This window comes from Anas acuta, chromosome 4 (genome assembly GCF_963932015.1).
Source record: "Anas acuta chromosome 4, bAnaAcu1.1, whole genome shotgun sequence".
Lineage (NCBI taxonomy): Eukaryota > Metazoa > Chordata > Aves > Anseriformes > Anatidae > Anas > Anas acuta.
Genome location: NC_088982.1, coordinates 23,908,060 through 23,927,323, shown reverse-complemented (window position 1 = coordinate 23,927,323; position 19,264 = coordinate 23,908,060). Strand labels below are relative to the sequence as shown.

Here is a 19,264-nt window from a genome sequence, read left to right as displayed (position 1 = left end):
CGCTCCCTGCCCCAGCCCCCCCCCGGCCTCCCCCAGCGGGCAGGGCCTCGGCTGCGGGGGCGAGGGCCGTGGGCGGCGGGGCAGGCCCGGCAGCGGCCGCCCCTCACGGGGGGCTCCCCCCACACATCCCCATTCCCCCCCCATGGCCCCCGGGGGGAAGGGCCCGGCGGCTGCCGGCTCCCCGGGCCTCGCCCTCCTCCCCTTCCCTTCCCTTCCCCTCCCCGGGGCCGCGGGCCGGGCCCACCCCCGGCGGCGGGGAGGAGGAGGTGGGGCCGGGGGGGACCGGCGGGGCCGCCGCCAGCACCGGGGGTGGAGGAGGAGGAGGAGGAGGAGGAGGGGGAGGAAGGTGGCGGCCCGGGAGGGAGGGGGGGACAACGGGGAGAGGCTCTGACCTCCTCGCTCTTCAGCACCTCCTTGAACTCCCGCTTGATCCTCTGCACCGCGATGTTGGCCATCTCCGCAGCGGGCACCCCCACCACCTCCTCCTCCTCCTCCTCCTCCCTCCACCTCCTCCTCCACCTCCTTCTCCTCGCCACCGCCGCCGCCACCGAGCCGGGCCCAGCGAGCTCCGCCGCCGCCGCCGCCGCTGGAGAAGTCCCGGCCCCACCAAAATGGCGGCGGCGCCGAGCATGCGCGCTGAGGAGCCCGGCTTCGCCGCCGCCGCCGCTCAGGAGGGGCCGCCGGCTGCGCGGAGCCGAGCCCAGCCCGCAGCGGGGGGCGGCGAGCCCACGGATGGCTCCCCGGGGGGTTCCTCCGGCTGCCGCCGCTTCCCCCTCCCTGCCAGAGCTGAGGGAGCGCCCCGGGAGGCGGCCGCCTGCCGCCCGCCCTGTCACGGAGCGGGCTGGGCGGCGGGGAGCCCGCCCGCCGCAGGGCTCGGGGCCTCCCCGGCGGTGCGGGGAAATGGGGGGGCCCTGAGGCGAAAAGCGGCGGCCCCCCGGGGGGACAGGGTGGCAGGGAGCGGCCGGAGGTGTCCCCGAGCAAACACCTGGCTGCCGAGTGTCCTGCTCCAGTCCCCAAGCACAACCCAGCAGCGAGGGCGCATCCCCTGCCCTGAGAATCTGCTCGACCTGTCCATGCAGCAGTTTACACCTATATTTTCCCCATAAAAATAAATAGAGATAAAACCTCGCTTGAAAAAGCCCCAGTGCCCATCATGTCTGTCTCCCAGCCCAGCTCCTCGCCTTGGGTGTGCTGATGTCTCCTCACACAGCTCGAGGGGAACCCATGGGCCACAGCAGGCCCCGGAGCAGGTAACGGAGAGGCAGCACACGCAGCCCTTTTTATGGATCCTGCCACAAGATTTTAAAAGATAAAAGGTGAACATGTCAGGCCTGTCTAATGGACTGTTATATTTTATCGCAGAACCAAACGCTGCAAGCCACAAATGTTGCTCTGTCCAGAGAACCCGAACAGGATAGCAGTAACCATCCCTCCGGCCTAAGGCGTGCAAAACCTGGTATGGTACCAAGCAGTGTAGGTAGATTTTCAGAACAGAACATGAAATTGCATTTACAACTGTTGTTTATTCAGGAACTGGAGGCTTTCAGGACACTGAGGTCTATAGAAAGATAATGCAGTGCCTGCTCTTTCTGTACGGTGCAGGACAACATACAGCATAGGCGTTTGTCTCAACAAAGCCCATTTCCATTCTCTTCAAACAGATTGTAGTGGCTTCCAGTTGGGATTGTCTGCTTCTAGTCTGGCTTTAAGTGCTATCTGTTTATCTCCATTAGTATACGTAGCATTTTGACCATTACGTGCACATCAAAGAAAGTATGGGCTGAACAGATTAAAAATAAATAAATCTGGCAGCTATAATGCAGATGTATATTGTTATTTTTCTGTGTGTATTTACTTTTCCCCAGTGGTTTGACTGGAAAAAGCCCGTTTTCCTGCTACAGTGTTGTACCATGTGCATCTGTTCATCAAATTAGCTCTTCTTCAGATCAAAGCTTGTTTTTAACACAATATACAATGCAGTCTCTCAGATGAGGGTTTTCAGAATCTTTCTGAGAAGGACAGTTTTGGTCTTCTTTCTTTTTAATGACTTCCAGTGTGATCTTGGGTCTTTATCTTCAGAATAATTTAGACATACAGGTCCTAATGATGTGTTTAAGTTCTTTCTGAGGAGGCAGGCCATGACTTCTCTGTGTCTTAGGTTCTCACCTGTAAGGTAACAGTAATAACTCCTCTCTGTTACACAGAGCTTTTGGATGAAAGTTTGTTTTATGGCATGCTGAGCTCCATTGGACAAAAAATAAAAAGGCAGTACATAAAATCTGCAGGTTAAATGCCTCATGTCTTTTCAGACAGCTCATCGTAGTAAAAAGCTGAGATTCTAATATTCAGATTTTGCTCTGAATGGAGTGGAAAACATGACCTTTATCAAGTGTCAGAACCCTTTGTGTTCCTATGAGTGTGTTTGTATGTTATAGGTAGTAGACATCCAGTAACAGCCACAGTAAAGGGCAGTGATTTTGCCTGGTTTGTATCTAGGTTCATTCCCATGTGCTCATTTGGATTACAAATGTCAGCGTCTGTTACTGCAAAAAGCAAATCAAAATAATATTAGTTACCATATCTCTTTTCCTTACTATAACACACTCTTACTTTGTCCTTAAATAGGCATTTTTCCTTATCTTGCAACTGTTTCATATTCACCATATAGTTTTCCAACCCCCCATTTTAGTTGTCCTTTTTCTTTTGATTTTCTTTTTGGTAAAAAATAGAGAATATAAAAAGGCTTTTTTTGGGGGGGTAGAAATGAGTAGTTGCAAGGTCTGCCAGCATTAAAATATTGCCTAAAATCAGTACCCTGTAGTCAGCATGCTGGGGTTATCATCGTGTACCCCCTTAGGTATACTACATACAATGCTGTAGTTTACTAATTTGCAGAAGAGTCTACAGGGTTTTAGGCCACAACAGGACTGTAGACTAGAAGTCTTCAGACAGTATTTTTTTTAAGTGCTTGGAAAGAAAAAAATGCTTTGAAAAAATGAGAGCATACTCAGCCTCTTTGCATAATTTCAGTGACTTCCATGTCTGACTTCATTATATATTTTATAGTATTTGACAATACAAATCTATGTGTATCCTCTGAATTAAGTTCTCATCGGTCTTTTACCCTTAGAAAAACCCACATACCAAAGACTGCAGACATTTGAACATTTTTTTAATGTGAAATTTTGTAGTATATCTCAATTCAGAAGATTGTTCCTTCATTAATCCCATTGTCAATTTAGCCTTATAGCAGACAGTTCTTTCAATAGCAGCTTTCACAAACTAGCTGCAGTGGTCTGTACTTTTGCCTGCAGTCTTGGTCATAAATAATAAGACTGGGAGGTACGGTTCTGAGTATCCATGCATTTAGTGCGCTTGGCATATTGCTTTGAAATACTTCTGGAAGTAGGAGCAGGAAATATGGTGTATTAAATGAAGTTGTAACTATACAATATTATTGCAGGAGGAAAGTTTATAGGATCAGTGCCTATAAACTGAGGTCAGCGATTTAAGACATCAGCCCAGTCTCAGCAGGAAGAGGCCGCTGTTGCCAATGCTAGGATAACCAAACATGTTGAACAATATATCATTTCCCATTTAATGTGGGAGATGGTATCCATCCCACAACCTATATGTCATAAACAGTCCCCACATTTTCATGGAAAAGTGGCTCTTTTTCATGCACAAATTGTGTGGGCATGCTGGACTCGCCGCAAATACAGGACAACTACCATGTGCATGGCTCATCTGCCTGAGACTATGGATTCCCCTCAACCCCAGCATACTGCCTGAGGACTCCAAGATGCTTATGTCAGCACTAAAAGTGATTAAATTGCTGTTCTTCAAGTTAAGATTCTCAGTGATCTCTTTCTCGTTTCCATATTTTGCATATTTTATTCAGTTCATGTCAGTAGTATATTTTTCTGTTATAATTACTCAAGAGAATTTGGACTTATTGTGGTTGTTCACCATGATAAGAAGAAGAAAATACAATTTCTGAATCTGTAACTTTCCAGCATACAATATATTTTTACTTCTCTTGCTCTTTTGTGTCTTGCATAACAAGACTTCAGTCCTTGCCCCCCCCACCATCTTGGTCTCTTTAGTTTAGAAAAATCAGAAATGTCAGGTTTGGTCTCCTCTCATTGTTGCTGGAGGATTTCTTACCGGAGGAGAGAGCTGTCTCAAGAGATCTGTGTCGTGATTTCAAACACTTCAGAAAGAGGGACTGAAATTGTAACGTATTTTGTATTCTCATTTCACTGTAACGTATTTTGTATTCTTATTTCACTTGTCTTCAAGAGGCATCTATGAAAGGATGAACCTTACAGGTTGTGTCAGTATTAGATGGTATTCCCTTTGCATTTAAATGCTCACAAGCTCATTTATAATACGCTTTATTAAGAAATCGGCAACAAATTGGAAGCACAGAATATTGATCAAAACAAGCCAGTTTTAAATTTAACTCTTGTTTTATACTGAATTTACACCTACAAATTTACACTCTGGGTTATTCCAGCTTGCAGAGAGGTCTGCCTGCCAGAAGCCGTGTTATTTACCTGCGTGGCATCTTGCACATCACAGGGACTACAAAAACAGATTTATCCCGCGCATTTATTGCCTGCCACGTTGTGTTCCTGTTGTGGCAGCGTCCAGGTGACTCAGCTCATTCCGAAGATTGCCTTTATCATAAAAATAACCAACTGGTTGTGCGAGTTGACCGAGTTTTTTAAGTCGTCGGCTGAACTCTCCTGTTCCTCCTCTCCGTGTCCACGTCCGGCTCCGTGGCCAGGTGTAACAGTGCCCTCTCCTGGGTGCAACCGGGCGGGTTTGCTCGCTGATCTGAGACAGATCCCGCTCTTGGGGAGCTCCTTGCCTTGCAGAAAGCTCTTGGCACCGCTGCTATATATATAGGCTTGTCTCATCTTTCCTGTCAAGGTGTTCAGGAAGGACTTGGAGGGGTTCTGCAGTCGGAAATGCCTGAAGCGGTAGGGCAGCAATTGGTGTTCCCAGTGGAAAGATGCTGCGTTCAGTCACAATTCGCCCTCTCTAAAGTTGTGGTTTTCGTGTCATTAGCAGCTGGAATATATTTTTTAAAATACAGTAAGTGCACTAACTAAAGATCAGATTTACCTGAAGTCACTTGGTTTGAAACCATATGATGCCACTTGCCTGACTTAGTGGGGTTAGATCAGAAATTAATTCAGCTATTGATTTTACATCAAGCAATCTATGGCTAAACAACATTTAGCAAAATTTCCATGAAATAATTAATGCCTGTGTAGAAATGTTTGGTAGTTTAATAGTAATACCCCATTTTTCTTCACTTGTTAAGGGTTTTCATTAGAAATTGGTGTTATGTCCTGGACTTTTCATTAATTTGGTGGCATGGCAATATTCGAAATTAGTATTTTATCTGAACCTGATATTTTTCATAGGAAAACCAAGATACAAACAGCTCCCTTTTAAGTCTGACAGCATTTTTATTTTTTTAAAACTTATGTTACTTTGTGGAGGAGTGATTTTCAACTGGTGGTATGTATACCTTGGGACCCAGGAGCTGTTTCTTGTGGGTTCATGAAAGGCAAAAATTAAACAACAAAACACACACACAAAACCACCAACATAAATAAATAAATAAAAACAGGTTTGGCTATGACAAACTTCTTGTAATTCTGTGGGAGGTCACAGTTTTTTAAAATGTTCTTAATGAGTGGGCATCTGCCTTGAAAAATTTGGCCTCAGGAGACCGACAAATCGATCAGAGGGAACTAAAAGCATTTCTTATAAGGAAAAAATTGTGAAGCTGTACTCTTTTCTTCCTATTACAAAAAAGAAGATAGCAATCCTTTTGAGGATCCTTTCAAAATGAAAGCAAGTTTGGAGTACAAAAATAGATTTCACAACCTATTATTATTAGTTTTATGAGTATCAGAGTTATAAGGGAAGAGAGGATTTGGCAAGTAATATAAAGGATATAGTTACCACACTGCTTTGCTGCTGTATTTTTTTCCACTTAGAAACATTTTCTGCTCTGAATGAAGAATTTGTACTAGTTTAAGCATTTTGCATTACCATCTAATAATGTAATAACTTTTAGTACATTATCAAATCTATGTAACTTTATTTAATAGAATATGGCAGTCTTCATAGATAGATACAAAAGGGACTAAAGAGCTGCCTTAAAAGGGCAGCTGGACAGCTATTCCTGGACAACTGGACATCATCTTCTCCCCTGTCCTTAGTATTTCTGACTGAATAACAATCCCTGCTATTTTAATGACCATGGGGACTCAAATCAGATTCAGACTGATGCACAGAAAATCTCAGTTTCATAAATGTCATCAGGGCTGAAGCATATACAACCTTGAAGCTAGAAGCTTAGATTTGTTGTTCAGCACAGTAGTAGCCAGAGAAGTAGCTAAATGCAGTGAGAAAGTGAGAGAGAAGATTAAAATGGCACTGATAGTGTGGAGTGATTGCTTGGGGGTGGAGTTAGGGTATCTCATTAGGACAAATTAATTTAGTTAGAATTGGAGCAGCATTTATTGTGAAGCATTAATTGAATGAATATGGGAATCCAGAGTAAATAAAAAATAAAAACACTTTCTGTTTGAAAGTAAATGCAATAACAGCCTAATTGCACAGCACTGGTAGTAAACTGTGGTCATTAACTGCCAAAATATTTTCATGTTCCTGAAAGTGTAGAAAAGTTACCTACTGGAAAGCTTTTTGTGCACAAAGTGGTCCAACTGTTCGCGTGTAGATCAGATTGGGGTCTGCAGGGTGCTTCCACCTGGCTTCCTCCTTTTTCTTTTGAGGAGACAGGCAACACTTACTTGGGTATTTTATGTTAGAAACTGTTTTGCTACATCACCACTGTGTCCGGTTGGGAGAATGTGATGTGACCTCTTGCTCTTCACAAAAATTTTTGTGATCTGAGACATAAAGCCATCAATGCAGGCTGCAAAATCGGGATCAAGCTCCTGCAGGCAACAGCTACACATTACACTTGGTCCCTACTCCAAAAAGCTTTCCAGTTATAAGAGATTATAGATTAATGATGTATAAACAACCACAGTATGGGCAATATGCATGCAATAAAATAAGAAGTCTTGTAAAGACTTCTTATTGCAATATACATGCAATAAAATAAGCAGTCTTATAAATAAAATAAGAAGTGAGAACCACAGAGAGGATATTTTCCAGAACATTTTGCATCATCAGTTGTTGTGAATCCCTTCAATCTGTTTTGTAGTGCACAAGATTTCTTAGGCATCATGAAAAGAGGAAAATATAATTCCTTTTAATAAAAAAGAAATCTAGAGCTCTTGAATTCAGCTATTATTACTTGATCTAGCAATTTGGGGATTCTGAGGCTTTTTTGAAGATTCTAACCAGAATTTGAACTTATTTCTAATGAGAGCCATCTTGCTAAACTACAGTATGATATGTCATGATGGTCACCAAATCCACAGCTGATGGAAGTCTTCTGGAACTGTCTAGAATAACAATTTTCAAGCTAGTGAAGTTTGTCAGAGATCATCCCAAAAGTGCTCATCCATGACAGATGGGTAATGTATCAAGTTGTGTTGCTGTTCATACCAATCTAACATAGCTGCTAGGACAACTTTGTATTAGGAAAAGAAACTTCTCTATTGATCTCGCTACAGTAGAATACTAATTTAGCTAAATCATTAAGTCTAAATCACTATTCACTGTTTAGACCACAGTCATGGAAACAGTTAATTGAACTGCATTTGTAGTCGTATAAACCAGTAACTACCAACTCAAGAATACAAATTAAGACAAAGTGATTTTGTTGTTTTCCTAATCTAATTGTTTCCAGTCTGGCCACGGGGCTAGCAAGGAAATGGGATCTGGCAAGTTATTAAAGGAAGAACTGGAGGATAAAGTCAGGTGAAACAAACAAGATTCAAATAGTGGATGGTTCATGCATCAACTCGTGTGCAATGTCCCTGAACAGAGCAGAAGCAGGCAGTTTCTCCGGTCTTCGGATCTCTGTCAGGTACATAATGTTTCACAGACCAGAATCGAGAAGATCCCTACTGCTCTGTGTGCCTTTGTTTTCAGCAGTAGTGCTCGCCTTTATTTCTGGTAGATCCAGTTTGGGTATGAGGAGCTTGTCTTGTGCATTTTCTCAAATGAGGGGTAGCAATTATAGCAGTTTCAGTGAGGTGTAACCCAGCTCATAAAATTCCATTACAGCTTTCCCATCTTCCTGACAGAGTGCAAAAAGATTGCACGGTAAATTGGAAATTGGCACCTTTTAAAAGGCAGTATTCTAGACTGTATTTTTCTTTCCCCAATTAGAGGTTAGTCATGCTGGGAGAAATTCAGTCATGCTGGATGATTGTCTTTCAGGACTTTGCAGCTCCCAACCCCTACTCCTAGGAATGCTGTGGTTGGTGTTACGCTGTTGGTCCCTTCCCTAACCATACAGCAGGCATAAAACCTGTGAACCCCAAATAGTCCGTGTATGCACTGCCTTCCTGCACAGCTATTTCTGGGTGTCTTGTTTTCCATGTATTTTTGTGTCATCCATCTTAAATAATTTTACCCCCACTGAAAATTGTGATGGAAGTGCTCTCACGGGACCATCTAGTCCAATCCCCTTCTGAAGCAGGACCAACTGAAGCACGTTGCCCAGGACCATGTTTGGCTGGGTTTTGAATATCTCTAAGGACAGAGATGCCACAACCTTTCCAGGCAACCTGTTGTAATGTTCAACCAGAATCAGAGTAAAGCAGTGTTTTCTTATGTTCAGCTGGAATTTCATGCGTTTCAGTTTGTGCCCGTTGCTCTTGCCCTGACACTGTGTGCTGCTAAGAAGAGTCTAGCTCCCTCAGTTGTTTCTGGCACCAGCTTCAAATCCTTTTCATCTTTTTTTTTCAGTAATTACCTCCAGTTTTAGAGGCAACATCTGTGTCCAATTTAGACCTCAGTAGCTTAACACAAAGGTAACCACGAGAACCCATTTCAACATTGGAAATGTAAATTCACGCTGTGAACATTGAAATGTTTTCCCTTAATTTATGCAACATTTTTGCAAAATTTGCTAAGTGTGAAGTATGAGCTGAATACTACAGATTTTTTTTTTGTTCCTGACCTGATAGCGTTATCAATTCCGTAAGTTGTAATTATCTTTTATATACTAACCCACTTCTAGGGTTTACAGCTCCTGTTCAATAGATTTGACAGAACTTACTGCAGCAAACATCCAGCTGTGCCATAACCACAGCCTCAAAGAGCAAAAGTGCACCAGCTAAAACCGTCGCATTAAGTTCACACAGATCTTGGCAAGCTGAGAAAGGAGTTATTCCTCGGTTTTGTCAATACTCACCTACTAAGATCTAAGATGAAAAGCGTGCTTGAATGTGCTGCAGAAACCAAAGTATGACTTACCACGATAATAGATCGGGTTCTCTTCCAACATTTTGATTTATTCCTTCTGGAGTCCATGCAGAGGTACAGCCATCTCTTTGTGACAGAATACTGACTGGCAGAGTTATGCCTCTTGATACACCTCCTCAGTGATGTATGAAATGTCGTCCCTCTTTGATCTTGGGAGATAAAGCCTTTTTTAATGGATGGTTACTCTTAAATTTCAATTGTATACTGAGTGCTTATTACCAAACGCAAAACTGCATATCCATTTCAGATCAGAGTAATTCCCAAATCCTGACCAGAAAAGTTTGACTCCATGCTGCTTCTTAGTTAGATGTGGTAAAGTGTTCCAAAAAATCCTTTGGGGTCCTGTTTTCCTTTTCTCACATTTTCTTCTGCACTAGCATTCATCAAACCTACTGGCTTGCATTCTGTGCCTGTGGCTCATCTATCAGATACGGCTTCTTCTATCAGACGTTCACCTGGAAAATGAACAGGGATTCATTTTTATTTCAAGTCTGTAAGAACTGTAACAGTTGAGGGCTCTGACTCATATTCAGAGGCAGATTCAAACAGAATGGCGAAATGGCTCTGAACACAGAGAGAGGGTGACATGATGTGTGTTTTTCCCGAGTGGCAGCAGTTTTCAGACAAATATAGTGACGTTAGCTGCTGGTAAGTTTATGGCTGCAGATAATTTATGGCTGTGAACTACAGCGGCTCAAGAAGCAGTTCACACTGCTTCTCATCTTTTCTTTGCAAGAAAGCTACCACAACTGTGCAGCTGCTATTATGGTTTCTGCCCCAGAGGAAAAACAATTTGTTAAGGTTATGCTAGTGTTGGTTCACTTAGACCACATTTTTAGAGGGGATTTCCCAAAGTATTTGCAAAATATGTTCCTGACACTGATTGCATAATTATCAATCACAGTGAAATTCAGATCCAATTTTCAGCCTGGTTCAGACGAGTGTTGTCATTAACAATTCAGTGGATCAGATCTTAATCTTCCGTTCTTAAATATTATTTTGCCAGCCTGATCTCGTAACTATTATTCTAGTTAACTGTAAAACAATCCTTGCCTCCTCAGTCTCAGAGTTCCTTCCTCCATTTCCTGGCTTGGAAAACGTCATTGGCCAGCTGTAATCTGGCAGCATTATAGCAATCCTTTGTGATTGTTTCCCCTGACATCTCAAAGTCCGTGTTGGTGTGTCGATGCTTCTAGAGCACAAAAGCCCTCCGTACAAAAGCCCTCCTCTGACAGCTTCAGTGGGGTTTCTTCCTTCCACCCAGCCATATTTTATTCTGTGAGTCTTGACAGCTTAGGTTGTGGTCGGGCGTTCATGAGGCTTGTATCTGTGCATTGAGAAAATCTAGCAGTATAAATTTGTTTCAGTTGGGATTACACGACTAAATTTCAGTTACATTAACCTAAGCACACAATACAGTCTTTGTGCCAGCTAATTCGCAGTCTCGCTGCCTAGTATCCCGGGGTGCTTTGCAATTCCCCAGTGCTTTGTGCGATGCCATCCCCGCTGAATTCTAGGAATGTCTGTGAGCAACTTTTCTAAGGACTTGGATCCTTTTTCCAAAATTAGATGCCTCCTTCTAATTGGAAGTGTTGCTAAAAAGACATGTCGCTGCCAAAAGGCAACTCATACCTTGCTACTACTGCGAGGGGACGTTATAGTCTTTTTTTCTTCGACTTCTTGGATGCCGTTTTCAGACCATGCTTCAGACATCTTCCAAGGGGCTTTTCAGCATCAAAATTTGCAGTGCAGTTTTTTTCAGATTCCTTCTGGGAATAGCATTATCTAGTTATTACGGACTGCATACAGGAAAAGAGGGAGCAGACAGAAAAGGAGTTTTGTTAAGAGGACTTGTCCCATTTCTAGGTCATTTTTCAGATCAGGCATGAATTGCAGCTGAAGAATTTCCGTTCCACAAAGTATCGGTATGGGAGCGATACCGTACCTAGTGGCACAAGTCAGGCAGCAAAGATGAGAAGGACATCAGCAGAAGGAGAACTCCAGAATGGCAAAAGTAGTAAGGTCTTGGATATCTGTAGCAAAGTCATGCATTATTTGGCAGGTTAGCTCACCAGCATGACTCCTGCTTTTCCATTGCCTATTAGGGTAAAAAAGTTGAAAGCTAGCACCAGGGTCTGGAATGTGACATCTGCCTGCTGCTTTGCAGAGTGCCCCAGCCACACTACTTTCATGTGACAGATGTAGAGAATGTCACAGTAAGTTTTGCTCAGCTCCCACCCTCTTCTATGGTACAGGGTTACGGGTGGAAGGAACATTACAATCTTCTGCCCTTCAAGTGGAGTTTTCATATTTTAGCTTGGCAGTGGGCAGTACAATTCTTTCTGGTGTGCCAAAATCAATGGATTTACTATTCTGTCCTTGTTGCTAGCTGATCTTGAATGCATCTCATGCCTTCGTTCGTAAAGTCATTACCAGTAGCCTAAGTCATCACTGTTTTCATCCTAGTTTGCCTGCCAGAAGGGAGAATTCATGGAGTGAGTCTGAACACAGCCTCCGTATCAGGATCTTGTGTTATTGCTGTGTCGTGCACTAAATTTGTGAGTGTAAGGGGAGCAGATGGCTGAAGCCTGGGAGTGGGAAGCTGAGATAGAATCAGTGCCTGCTATGGCTTGTTCATTTGCCCGTGGGAACCAGGAGGGCCAAATTGTGAGGGATGCTCTGGCAGAATGCTTTATGCAAAATACCTACTCTCTGCCTATATATGTACTTGCTGATTTGAAAGTAAGAAGCTGAGATTTTTCTTGTTCCTGCCCTCTACTATCTGTAGCTCTTATTGCCTTCCTTGACAGTTCATATTCTGAAGTTTCTTTCCACGAGGATCACTCTTTCAGCAGTCCATCCTTCACTAGGGTCATCAGGTTCCCAGCTCTCCAAGCATGCCGATGGAAACATACATGTTGAACAGAGAAACGATCAGATTTTGCTGTCAAATATGCAGTGCAAATAATGCAGAAGGCGATACTGAAAAGGTCAGCTTTTTCCTGAGCCCAGTTACGTAAATTTGTTCACAGATATGTAGAACTTTTCAGTAACAACACGAGGGGAAGAAACAAGATTAAGGAGAGAGGAGCTGTTTGGTGTGTGCTTGCATATCACCCAGCATGCTGCCCAACTGGCCAGGTACTGCTGCATGCATATCTTATCAAGGGACAACTTCAAGAGATTGCACTGTGATGTGAGTTCCTGGATGGGGTGATGTGAGAAATGAGTGAGAAAGTTGTGATACGATGAGTTTCGAGGGGGCTGCATTTGAGTCAAAGGAAGAGAGGAAGTCATCACAGCTGTAGCTGTAAGTTCCATGCTGCTTTCTTGTAGATTTCTCAGTCTTCATCCCCATCAACTCCTGTCTCTCCTTTGCAGACCTTTTGCAAGTTCATGTTTTTTTTTTCAGACAAGGCATCTGAGCCTGTCTAGCTCATTTAGTCTATCCCTTCCAATTTTAGGATTGTACAAATTGTTTGCCAAGAATCAGTCACTGTGAGACTCTCTTCCCAATTCCAGCAGTTTGCCCAAGTGTGCTTGTCAGCCGTTTAGCAACAACAGACTGCTTGGCTTTACCCACAGGCAAGAAAACAGAAGTGTTCAGTGTTCATGCCTTAGCTTGACAGGAGGAACCTTCCCCTCCACTACTGATGAGTTGCCACTGCTCTCCTCTCTTATCTGAGCCAGGACTAGTACAGTAAGTTGGTTCTGGTTTGGGGATTTCAGGATCTCACCTCCATTTTCTAGAACAGTGACTAACCCTAGGTTCTTGGTATGGAGGGGTAGACAGATAGGCAAGGCTGCTTAATGGTGTTGGGAAACCATCTCTGCTTGCTTCTAGGATGGCTCGTTCCCTGGTAAAGGCTTAGGAGGACGGCTGAGGGAGAGGTGTGAGCAAAGATGCAGCTACAGATGATCGTACTGCTTATGACCACCCTCTGGCACTGTGCAGGAAACCATTAACACAGGTAACACCATTAACACTTGGGCCAGGACAACCAAAATATACGTCAAGCCAGAGAAAGCCCAGCCAAGTGTACCTCAATGCAGCTGGTGTGCATGGTTTCTGTTGCACTCTAAATTCCTGGGTCAGGCTGTCAAGAAACCTGTTCTTCCAGGAAACATTGTAGGGATGTTGTTTTGTATTCCCAAATTAAAGATCTATTTTAGCATCCTTAGTGCCCTACCAGAGGTTCAGTTCCCTGGAATGAGGAAGAGAAGACAACATCGGCTCTGTGCACTTGAGATTTTTAGTGTGATGGCCTGGCTGTGCGTCTGTGCTTCTGTTCACTTTCCAGTGTTGCCACTGTTTAGTCTGGCACTGAGACAAGAGAAAGGGCTGACACATGGGTCACGGAAAGAGACAAGAGAAAGGGCTGACACGGGTAAGGAGAGGAAAGGTCCATGACAAGCCGGGACTGTGGGCCATGGCCAGCTCCTCCCAGAAGTGGGCTGTTATGCCCAGGGTCAGCCCCGCAATGGGAGCAGGCAGCTGGGCTAACCACGTTGTAGGGACAACACGGCTTTGCACCCCAAAAACTGCTGGAGGGGCAAGGCTGCCAACTGGCAATGCGCCCAAGGCTTGGCAGAGCAATGTAGGCTTGACACACAAAGCTTGAAAAAAACGTTCGGATGAAAACAAATGGCAACCCTATAGCCATGAAAGAGGGTTTGAATGTACTGTGACGTGGAGAAGTGATGAGAACAGCCAGGGTTGTCCCCGTGTGGGCCGTGTCAGACCGTAGGAGGCACTCGTGCTATGAGGTACTGACTGGTGGGAGCCTGCAGCTCCCATCCCGCCTGCCTTCTCACTGCAATTCAGCAGCATCCATGTTTTCTGGCTTGAAGGACATAAGCCAGCCTTGAAAACATCAGAGGACAAGATATTTTTTCCTGTGTAATCCCCGGTGCATGATGGTGTGGGGTCACGGTGCCCAGGGCAGGACTTGGCCCCATCCTCCTGCACAGCTCCTTGGCCAGGCACGGCCGAACCCAGCTGGCTGCCCCGAGCAGCCACCACCTCAAGTTCCCCATTCCTAACTTCACCCCACACCTTCTAGCCGGACTGTTACAGGGGAGCCTTTTACTGCTGAGGGGCTTTGGGGCCAGGAGCTCCTGCAGGGCAGCGACGCGCACCACACGCCCCTCACGCCTCAGCTCGAGGACTGGCCGCACCCCACACCCCGCTCCCCTCGAGGGGGGAGGGAGGGCTTCATTTTGGGGCCGTTCCTTCATTTTGGGGCCGTTCCTTCGTTTTGGGGCCGTTCCCGGGATCGCCCCCCCCTTTTCCGAGGCAGCAGGGCCGGGCCGAGCCGCTGCGGGGCGGGAGCGAGGGGCGGTCGCGGCGCGGCACCGCCCCGGCTCCGGCCCCGCCGCCAGGAGCCGGCAGATCCGGGTCTCGTGGTGCGGGCTGACGTGGGAGCCGGCCGGAGCAGTGGGGCCGAGCCCGGCCGCCCCAGCCCTCCTCAGCCTCCTCTTCCTCCTCCTCCTCCTCCTCCTCCTCCTCCTCCTCCTCGCACGGCGGCCGGAGCACGGTGAGCCCGCCCCCCGCGCCCCCCGCCGCTCCCCCCGGGGAGCCCGGGGCAGTGCCCGCAGCGAGGCCGGGGCCGGGTTTTTGGGGCTGGCCGGGGGGCGTCCCCGGTCGCTTTGGGGTTTGGGTGCCGTGTGGTGGCGGGTCTGGGTGCCGGGGGTTGCAGTTGGTGCTCCGCGGAGAAGTGACAGGCTGACAGCTGGGCTGGGCGTGCAGCTGGAGGGGGGATTGGGCTCCTCGTGTAGGGCACAGAGCCCCCGGGACAGGGACGGTGTCACGGTACCAACACCCTACAGACGGGCTTCCAGCCGGGAATTCCTTATCTGTGTGCCCCCAGCTGTGGCTGGCAGCCGGGGCAAGCCACGCAGGGGGCTGCTGGCCGCAGAGACCCCGATACGAGCCGTGGCCACCCCTCCGTAGCTGCCACCAGCTCTGGGCCCCCGACACCCAGCCCTGGCAGCTGGAGCCCCCAACCTGGCTCCTCAATGAGGTGAGCCCCGTGCGTGACCTGCCTCCGAAACTTCGTCCCGGCAGACACCTGTTCCTGCGCTCCGTCTCCAGCATCGTCTTTGGGTTATGGATTTATGGCTACAGGGAGTGTGTCTGCGCCGTGCTGGTAAACATCCTTGTGTACGCGCCTAGATAAGTCTCGAAAACTCATCTCCAGCCTTTAAACATCAGGACTCTTTTATTTTTTTTTTTTTTTTTTTATAGCATATTATGTTAATGTCATTAGTGTGCACGGCTGCAGTGAGCTTTAGCGGGTTGCTTCTAAGAAGTCTTTCGTGTTCAGCTCTTCGAGTGCTGCTGACCTTTACTCGTTTCTGTTACTTTCAAAAGCAGACATCAGCTGGAAAAAAAAATGACAACAAAACAAGAAAAAAAAAATCTTACTTCTGATTTCTTTCTGCATGCAGCAACAGAGAGTAAGGTCCCTGATAATTCCATCTCATTCTTCATATTCGTACGACTTGTCCAGATGAAAGAAATCAAGCTGTTGTTGCTGATTATTGATTTTTGCTTTTCAAAAGTGACCCTGTCACTGACAGCGTGGCTCGAAACGGTAGAAGCAATTGGTAGAGAAAAGGGATTGTAACAGCTAGCAGCACGGTTGCTGGCTCAGTCCTCAGTGCCGTCCCTTCCCCTGCTGCTGAGGTAGGTGAGCGTGAGCTCTTTTTAGTTCTCTTGCCCCTTTTTTTGTAAAATGAGATGTACTTTTCTCACCCAACTCCAAAGTAGCAGGGAATTCTATATTTTAAGTGGTTTAAGATCATCTTGTGTAAGTTGCTAAACAAGGGTTGAGGGCTGACTGGGTGTATGTTGCTGGTCATTGCATGAGACACTGGGGCACGTGCCTCCCTGGCAAGCAGGGAAGTCCCTGACCTGCTCAGGGCCACAAGGGTCCATTTCCAAACAGAGATTGCAGTACCAGCCATTCTGTTGTCCTGGTCGGATTGTATTTTAGCCTAGCTGCCTATAGAAATAAACATTATGAGCGTGGTTCCGTGGGGTTTCATATGCCATGCTTGTGGCAGTGGTTTTGCAGCACCTTACCAAAACCACGAGTCTGGTCCATTAAGTACAAACTGCACAGCCTGCTTACCTGGGCTGCATCCTGCAGTCTGTGTTCTTCCTTCATTTTAAAGGAAAAATAAGAAAAATATATCTGTTGTTAAAGAAGCAGTCTACATACAAACAATTTAAAAACGCATTATGGTTTTAATTGTTTTGTAACTGCCCTGTCTGCTTTCAAAAGGTTGGTATTTGGCTCTAGAGAAAGTTAGTTTCTAACTGACTTCTTGTTTCGTTATGAACTTCTCATTTTCTGCTTTTATATATTTATACTTCAGAATTAGCGATGCGTGAATGTTATTTGCATAACGGATGTGTAATAAAACAAACCCCGTGTTCGTGTTTCAGAATTTTCCCTCCTAGATATTTTAGGTATTTGACATACGCCCTTAAAGGCCACATTTTGTCTCTGTTAAGTTTGTCATAGCAGAATGGGACCTAATATCAAGAGTCTGCAGAAATTCAAGCCAGTGCCATGGAAGTAGCAAGATCTTCTTTTTTCAAAGTGCGCATGAGTGGAAGTGTATGGCGCCCCAACAATACCAAGTATCAGTTTCTTACTCTGTGTGCTTTGAACATTTAGGTTTCTTTTTGCAACAGATGTAAAAATATTTTGGCAGATGCACTTATAGACAGAAAAATTGATGTCATCTGCCTGTATTCTGCTTGGAAAGCAAATTAGAGAGCCCGAGAGCATACTCATATATACTATCACACTTGATGTTACGCATGCTTTCTGCTCTAACTTCCTAGATTCAGTTTATTAATACATAAAGAGCTATCCAGTTGCTAATGAGGCACCTGGTGCTGCAAGACGCTGAGTACTTGGGAGATCCAGGTGCTCCCAAGTCCTTCTCAGTGCAGTGGAAGCTGAGAAAATGTTCTGAAGTTATACCACGGAGCCAAATCTTGCAATGCTTCTTCAGGTTGAGGACAAAAAGAGGGAAGAAAAAAATATATATGCTTTTCCCAGAATAGCTCCTTCAGCTTGCAGGCCTTGACTCACCAGCAGCGAGCTTCCCAAGTTCCCCAGGAACCTGTGTTTGAAGAAACCCTCGACTCCTCCTCATTAGGTGGGGATGCACCCAGGTGTATGAGAAGGATCAGTCGGTGTTAGCTTTATTTCTGCTGGACTTCAGTAGCTGTACAGCAGAGGAACATGGTCCTATCCTCCCCTTTCCATCGTGGTACCTCGCCTGTGGTATTGGTGGGGGCAGGAGGAAGCTCTCTGGAGGTGACTGATGGGCTTTTCGTGAAAGATCTGAAGGTGGGCAGGGAGCAGCCCCTGGCATGATTGCGTGGTTGTACGTTTGCATGGCTGTTAATTGAACAAATATGCTTCAGAGGCTTAAGTCAAAGAGCCTGGCTGGTATTTTTAGAGATAACAGAACAAATTAGTCCCGTTTCGGTGGGAACAGACAGAGTTACACTTGATAAAAGTTTTCCTCATTAAGATTAGTTCTGATTTTTCAGCAGCTTTGCATGCATTAAGACCCGTGGCTTTCTGGGGCTAAATATAGTTTCATTCTTACTTTATAAAACTGATAGACAAATGTCAGATCCAAAGCACTGCACTCAGGAAGAAAAGATTTTATCAAAAGGAACAGAAAGGCTGTACAAAAATGCAGCTCCAGCCATTAACATGATACAAGCATTTGCAACGCTTTATTTGTCAAATCTGTGCCAAATGCAGACCTGGAGTAACAGAGTTTGGGTCGTCTTTTTTTCACGTGGTCATATGTACATGCTCACGTATGTCTTGCTGGTTAATCGTAAAAGCTTTATTTTTAGCAGGGCAATAATTTTAGAGAATCTGATTAAATATTACACGCCAATTTTCATATGTAAAAAAAATATTTTAGGAAAAAACCCCATCTGAATAAAATTGCATGCAGATGTGAAGAAAAGTCGGGTGTTAGCTCTTCAAACAGTCGGACTAAATCAAGTGTGAAACAAAGCTTCCTGGTGCAAGCAGCGTTGCCTTAACACGAGTGCCTCTGCAAGGGGTTTGTGCACCGGTGGGGCTCCCCGCTTTCATGTCGGGCTGGGCTGGTTAGGTGGCACCTATCATCAGCGCCCCTGTTTGAAAACACAGGGAATGAGGATTTTATCAGAGAACTCCATGAAACACAGAAGTATTCCTGTATTATAATATCAGTGTATCCTAGTACAGTATAATATTCCTGCATTAATGGCAATAGAGGCTTTTCTGAGGCACTGAGGTTGTTGCATGCTTCAGGTTCAAGTCCGTATGTAGAAAGAAAAGTGTCTAAAGGTGCAATCTACCTTCTTTCCTGCAGGAAGACTTAAGAGACGAAGATGTGAGACGTGTTTCAAAGCAACCCACCCTGACCTCATGAAACAGTACCACGGATTTTCCTTATGCAAATGAATAGATTGAAAAATCTGTTGCTCGTAGGTGCAGGGGAGAGTCGCACGATTTGCATAACACTTTTCCTTTTGATGATCTAAAGTAGTCAGCGAGTCTGCTGAGTGGATGCTATTCTGTGGTGAAAACTGGGTCTTCGTTGAGCTGAACATATGTAAATAACCAAGCCCAGAAATCCTGTTAATTGCAACAGATTTCTCTCCGGTAGAAGTGCTGATTAAAAATTCCCTAATTGATAAGCTCAAGTTGTTTACTGCAGGTAGGTAGAGAACCTGATTCAACTTCTACTGAAGGCAAAGGCAGGCATCCGCTGGCTTCAGATAAAATTTGATCTG

At 45.4% G+C, this 19,264-nt stretch overlaps 2 protein-coding genes and 1 long non-coding RNA gene across 4 annotated transcripts in view; 2 read left to right on the top strand and 1 right to left on the bottom strand.

The window, feature by feature from the left end:
* The window catches only part of UBE2K (ubiquitin conjugating enzyme E2 K), a 39,197-nt gene extending 38,597 nt beyond the window's left edge, over window positions 1–600 (bottom strand). For both annotated transcript variants that reach the window (XM_068680148.1, XM_068680149.1), the window contains exon 1: window positions 393–600. In XM_068680148.1, coding sequence (XP_068536249.1) covers window positions 393–455 — 63 coding nt within the window. In that variant the 5' untranslated portion in view covers window positions 456–600. The remainder of the gene's footprint in view (window positions 1–392) is intronic.
* Window positions 601–964: 364 nt separating this feature from the next.
* Window positions 965–1,818, top strand: LOC137855720 (uncharacterized). Its single transcript, XR_011095908.1, has 2 exons — window positions 965–1,250; window positions 1,363–1,818. It is a non-coding gene; the product is annotated as an uncharacterized lncRNA (long non-coding RNA).
* Window positions 1,819–14,779: 12,961 nt separating this feature from the next.
* Window positions 14,780–19,264, top strand: part of SMIM14 (small integral membrane protein 14) — a 37,827-nt gene continuing 33,342 nt past the window's right edge. Inside the window, exon 1 of the mRNA XM_068680139.1 lies at window positions 14,780–14,972. The gene's annotated coding sequence lies outside the window, so the exon portion shown is untranslated. The remainder of the gene's footprint in view (window positions 14,973–19,264) is intronic.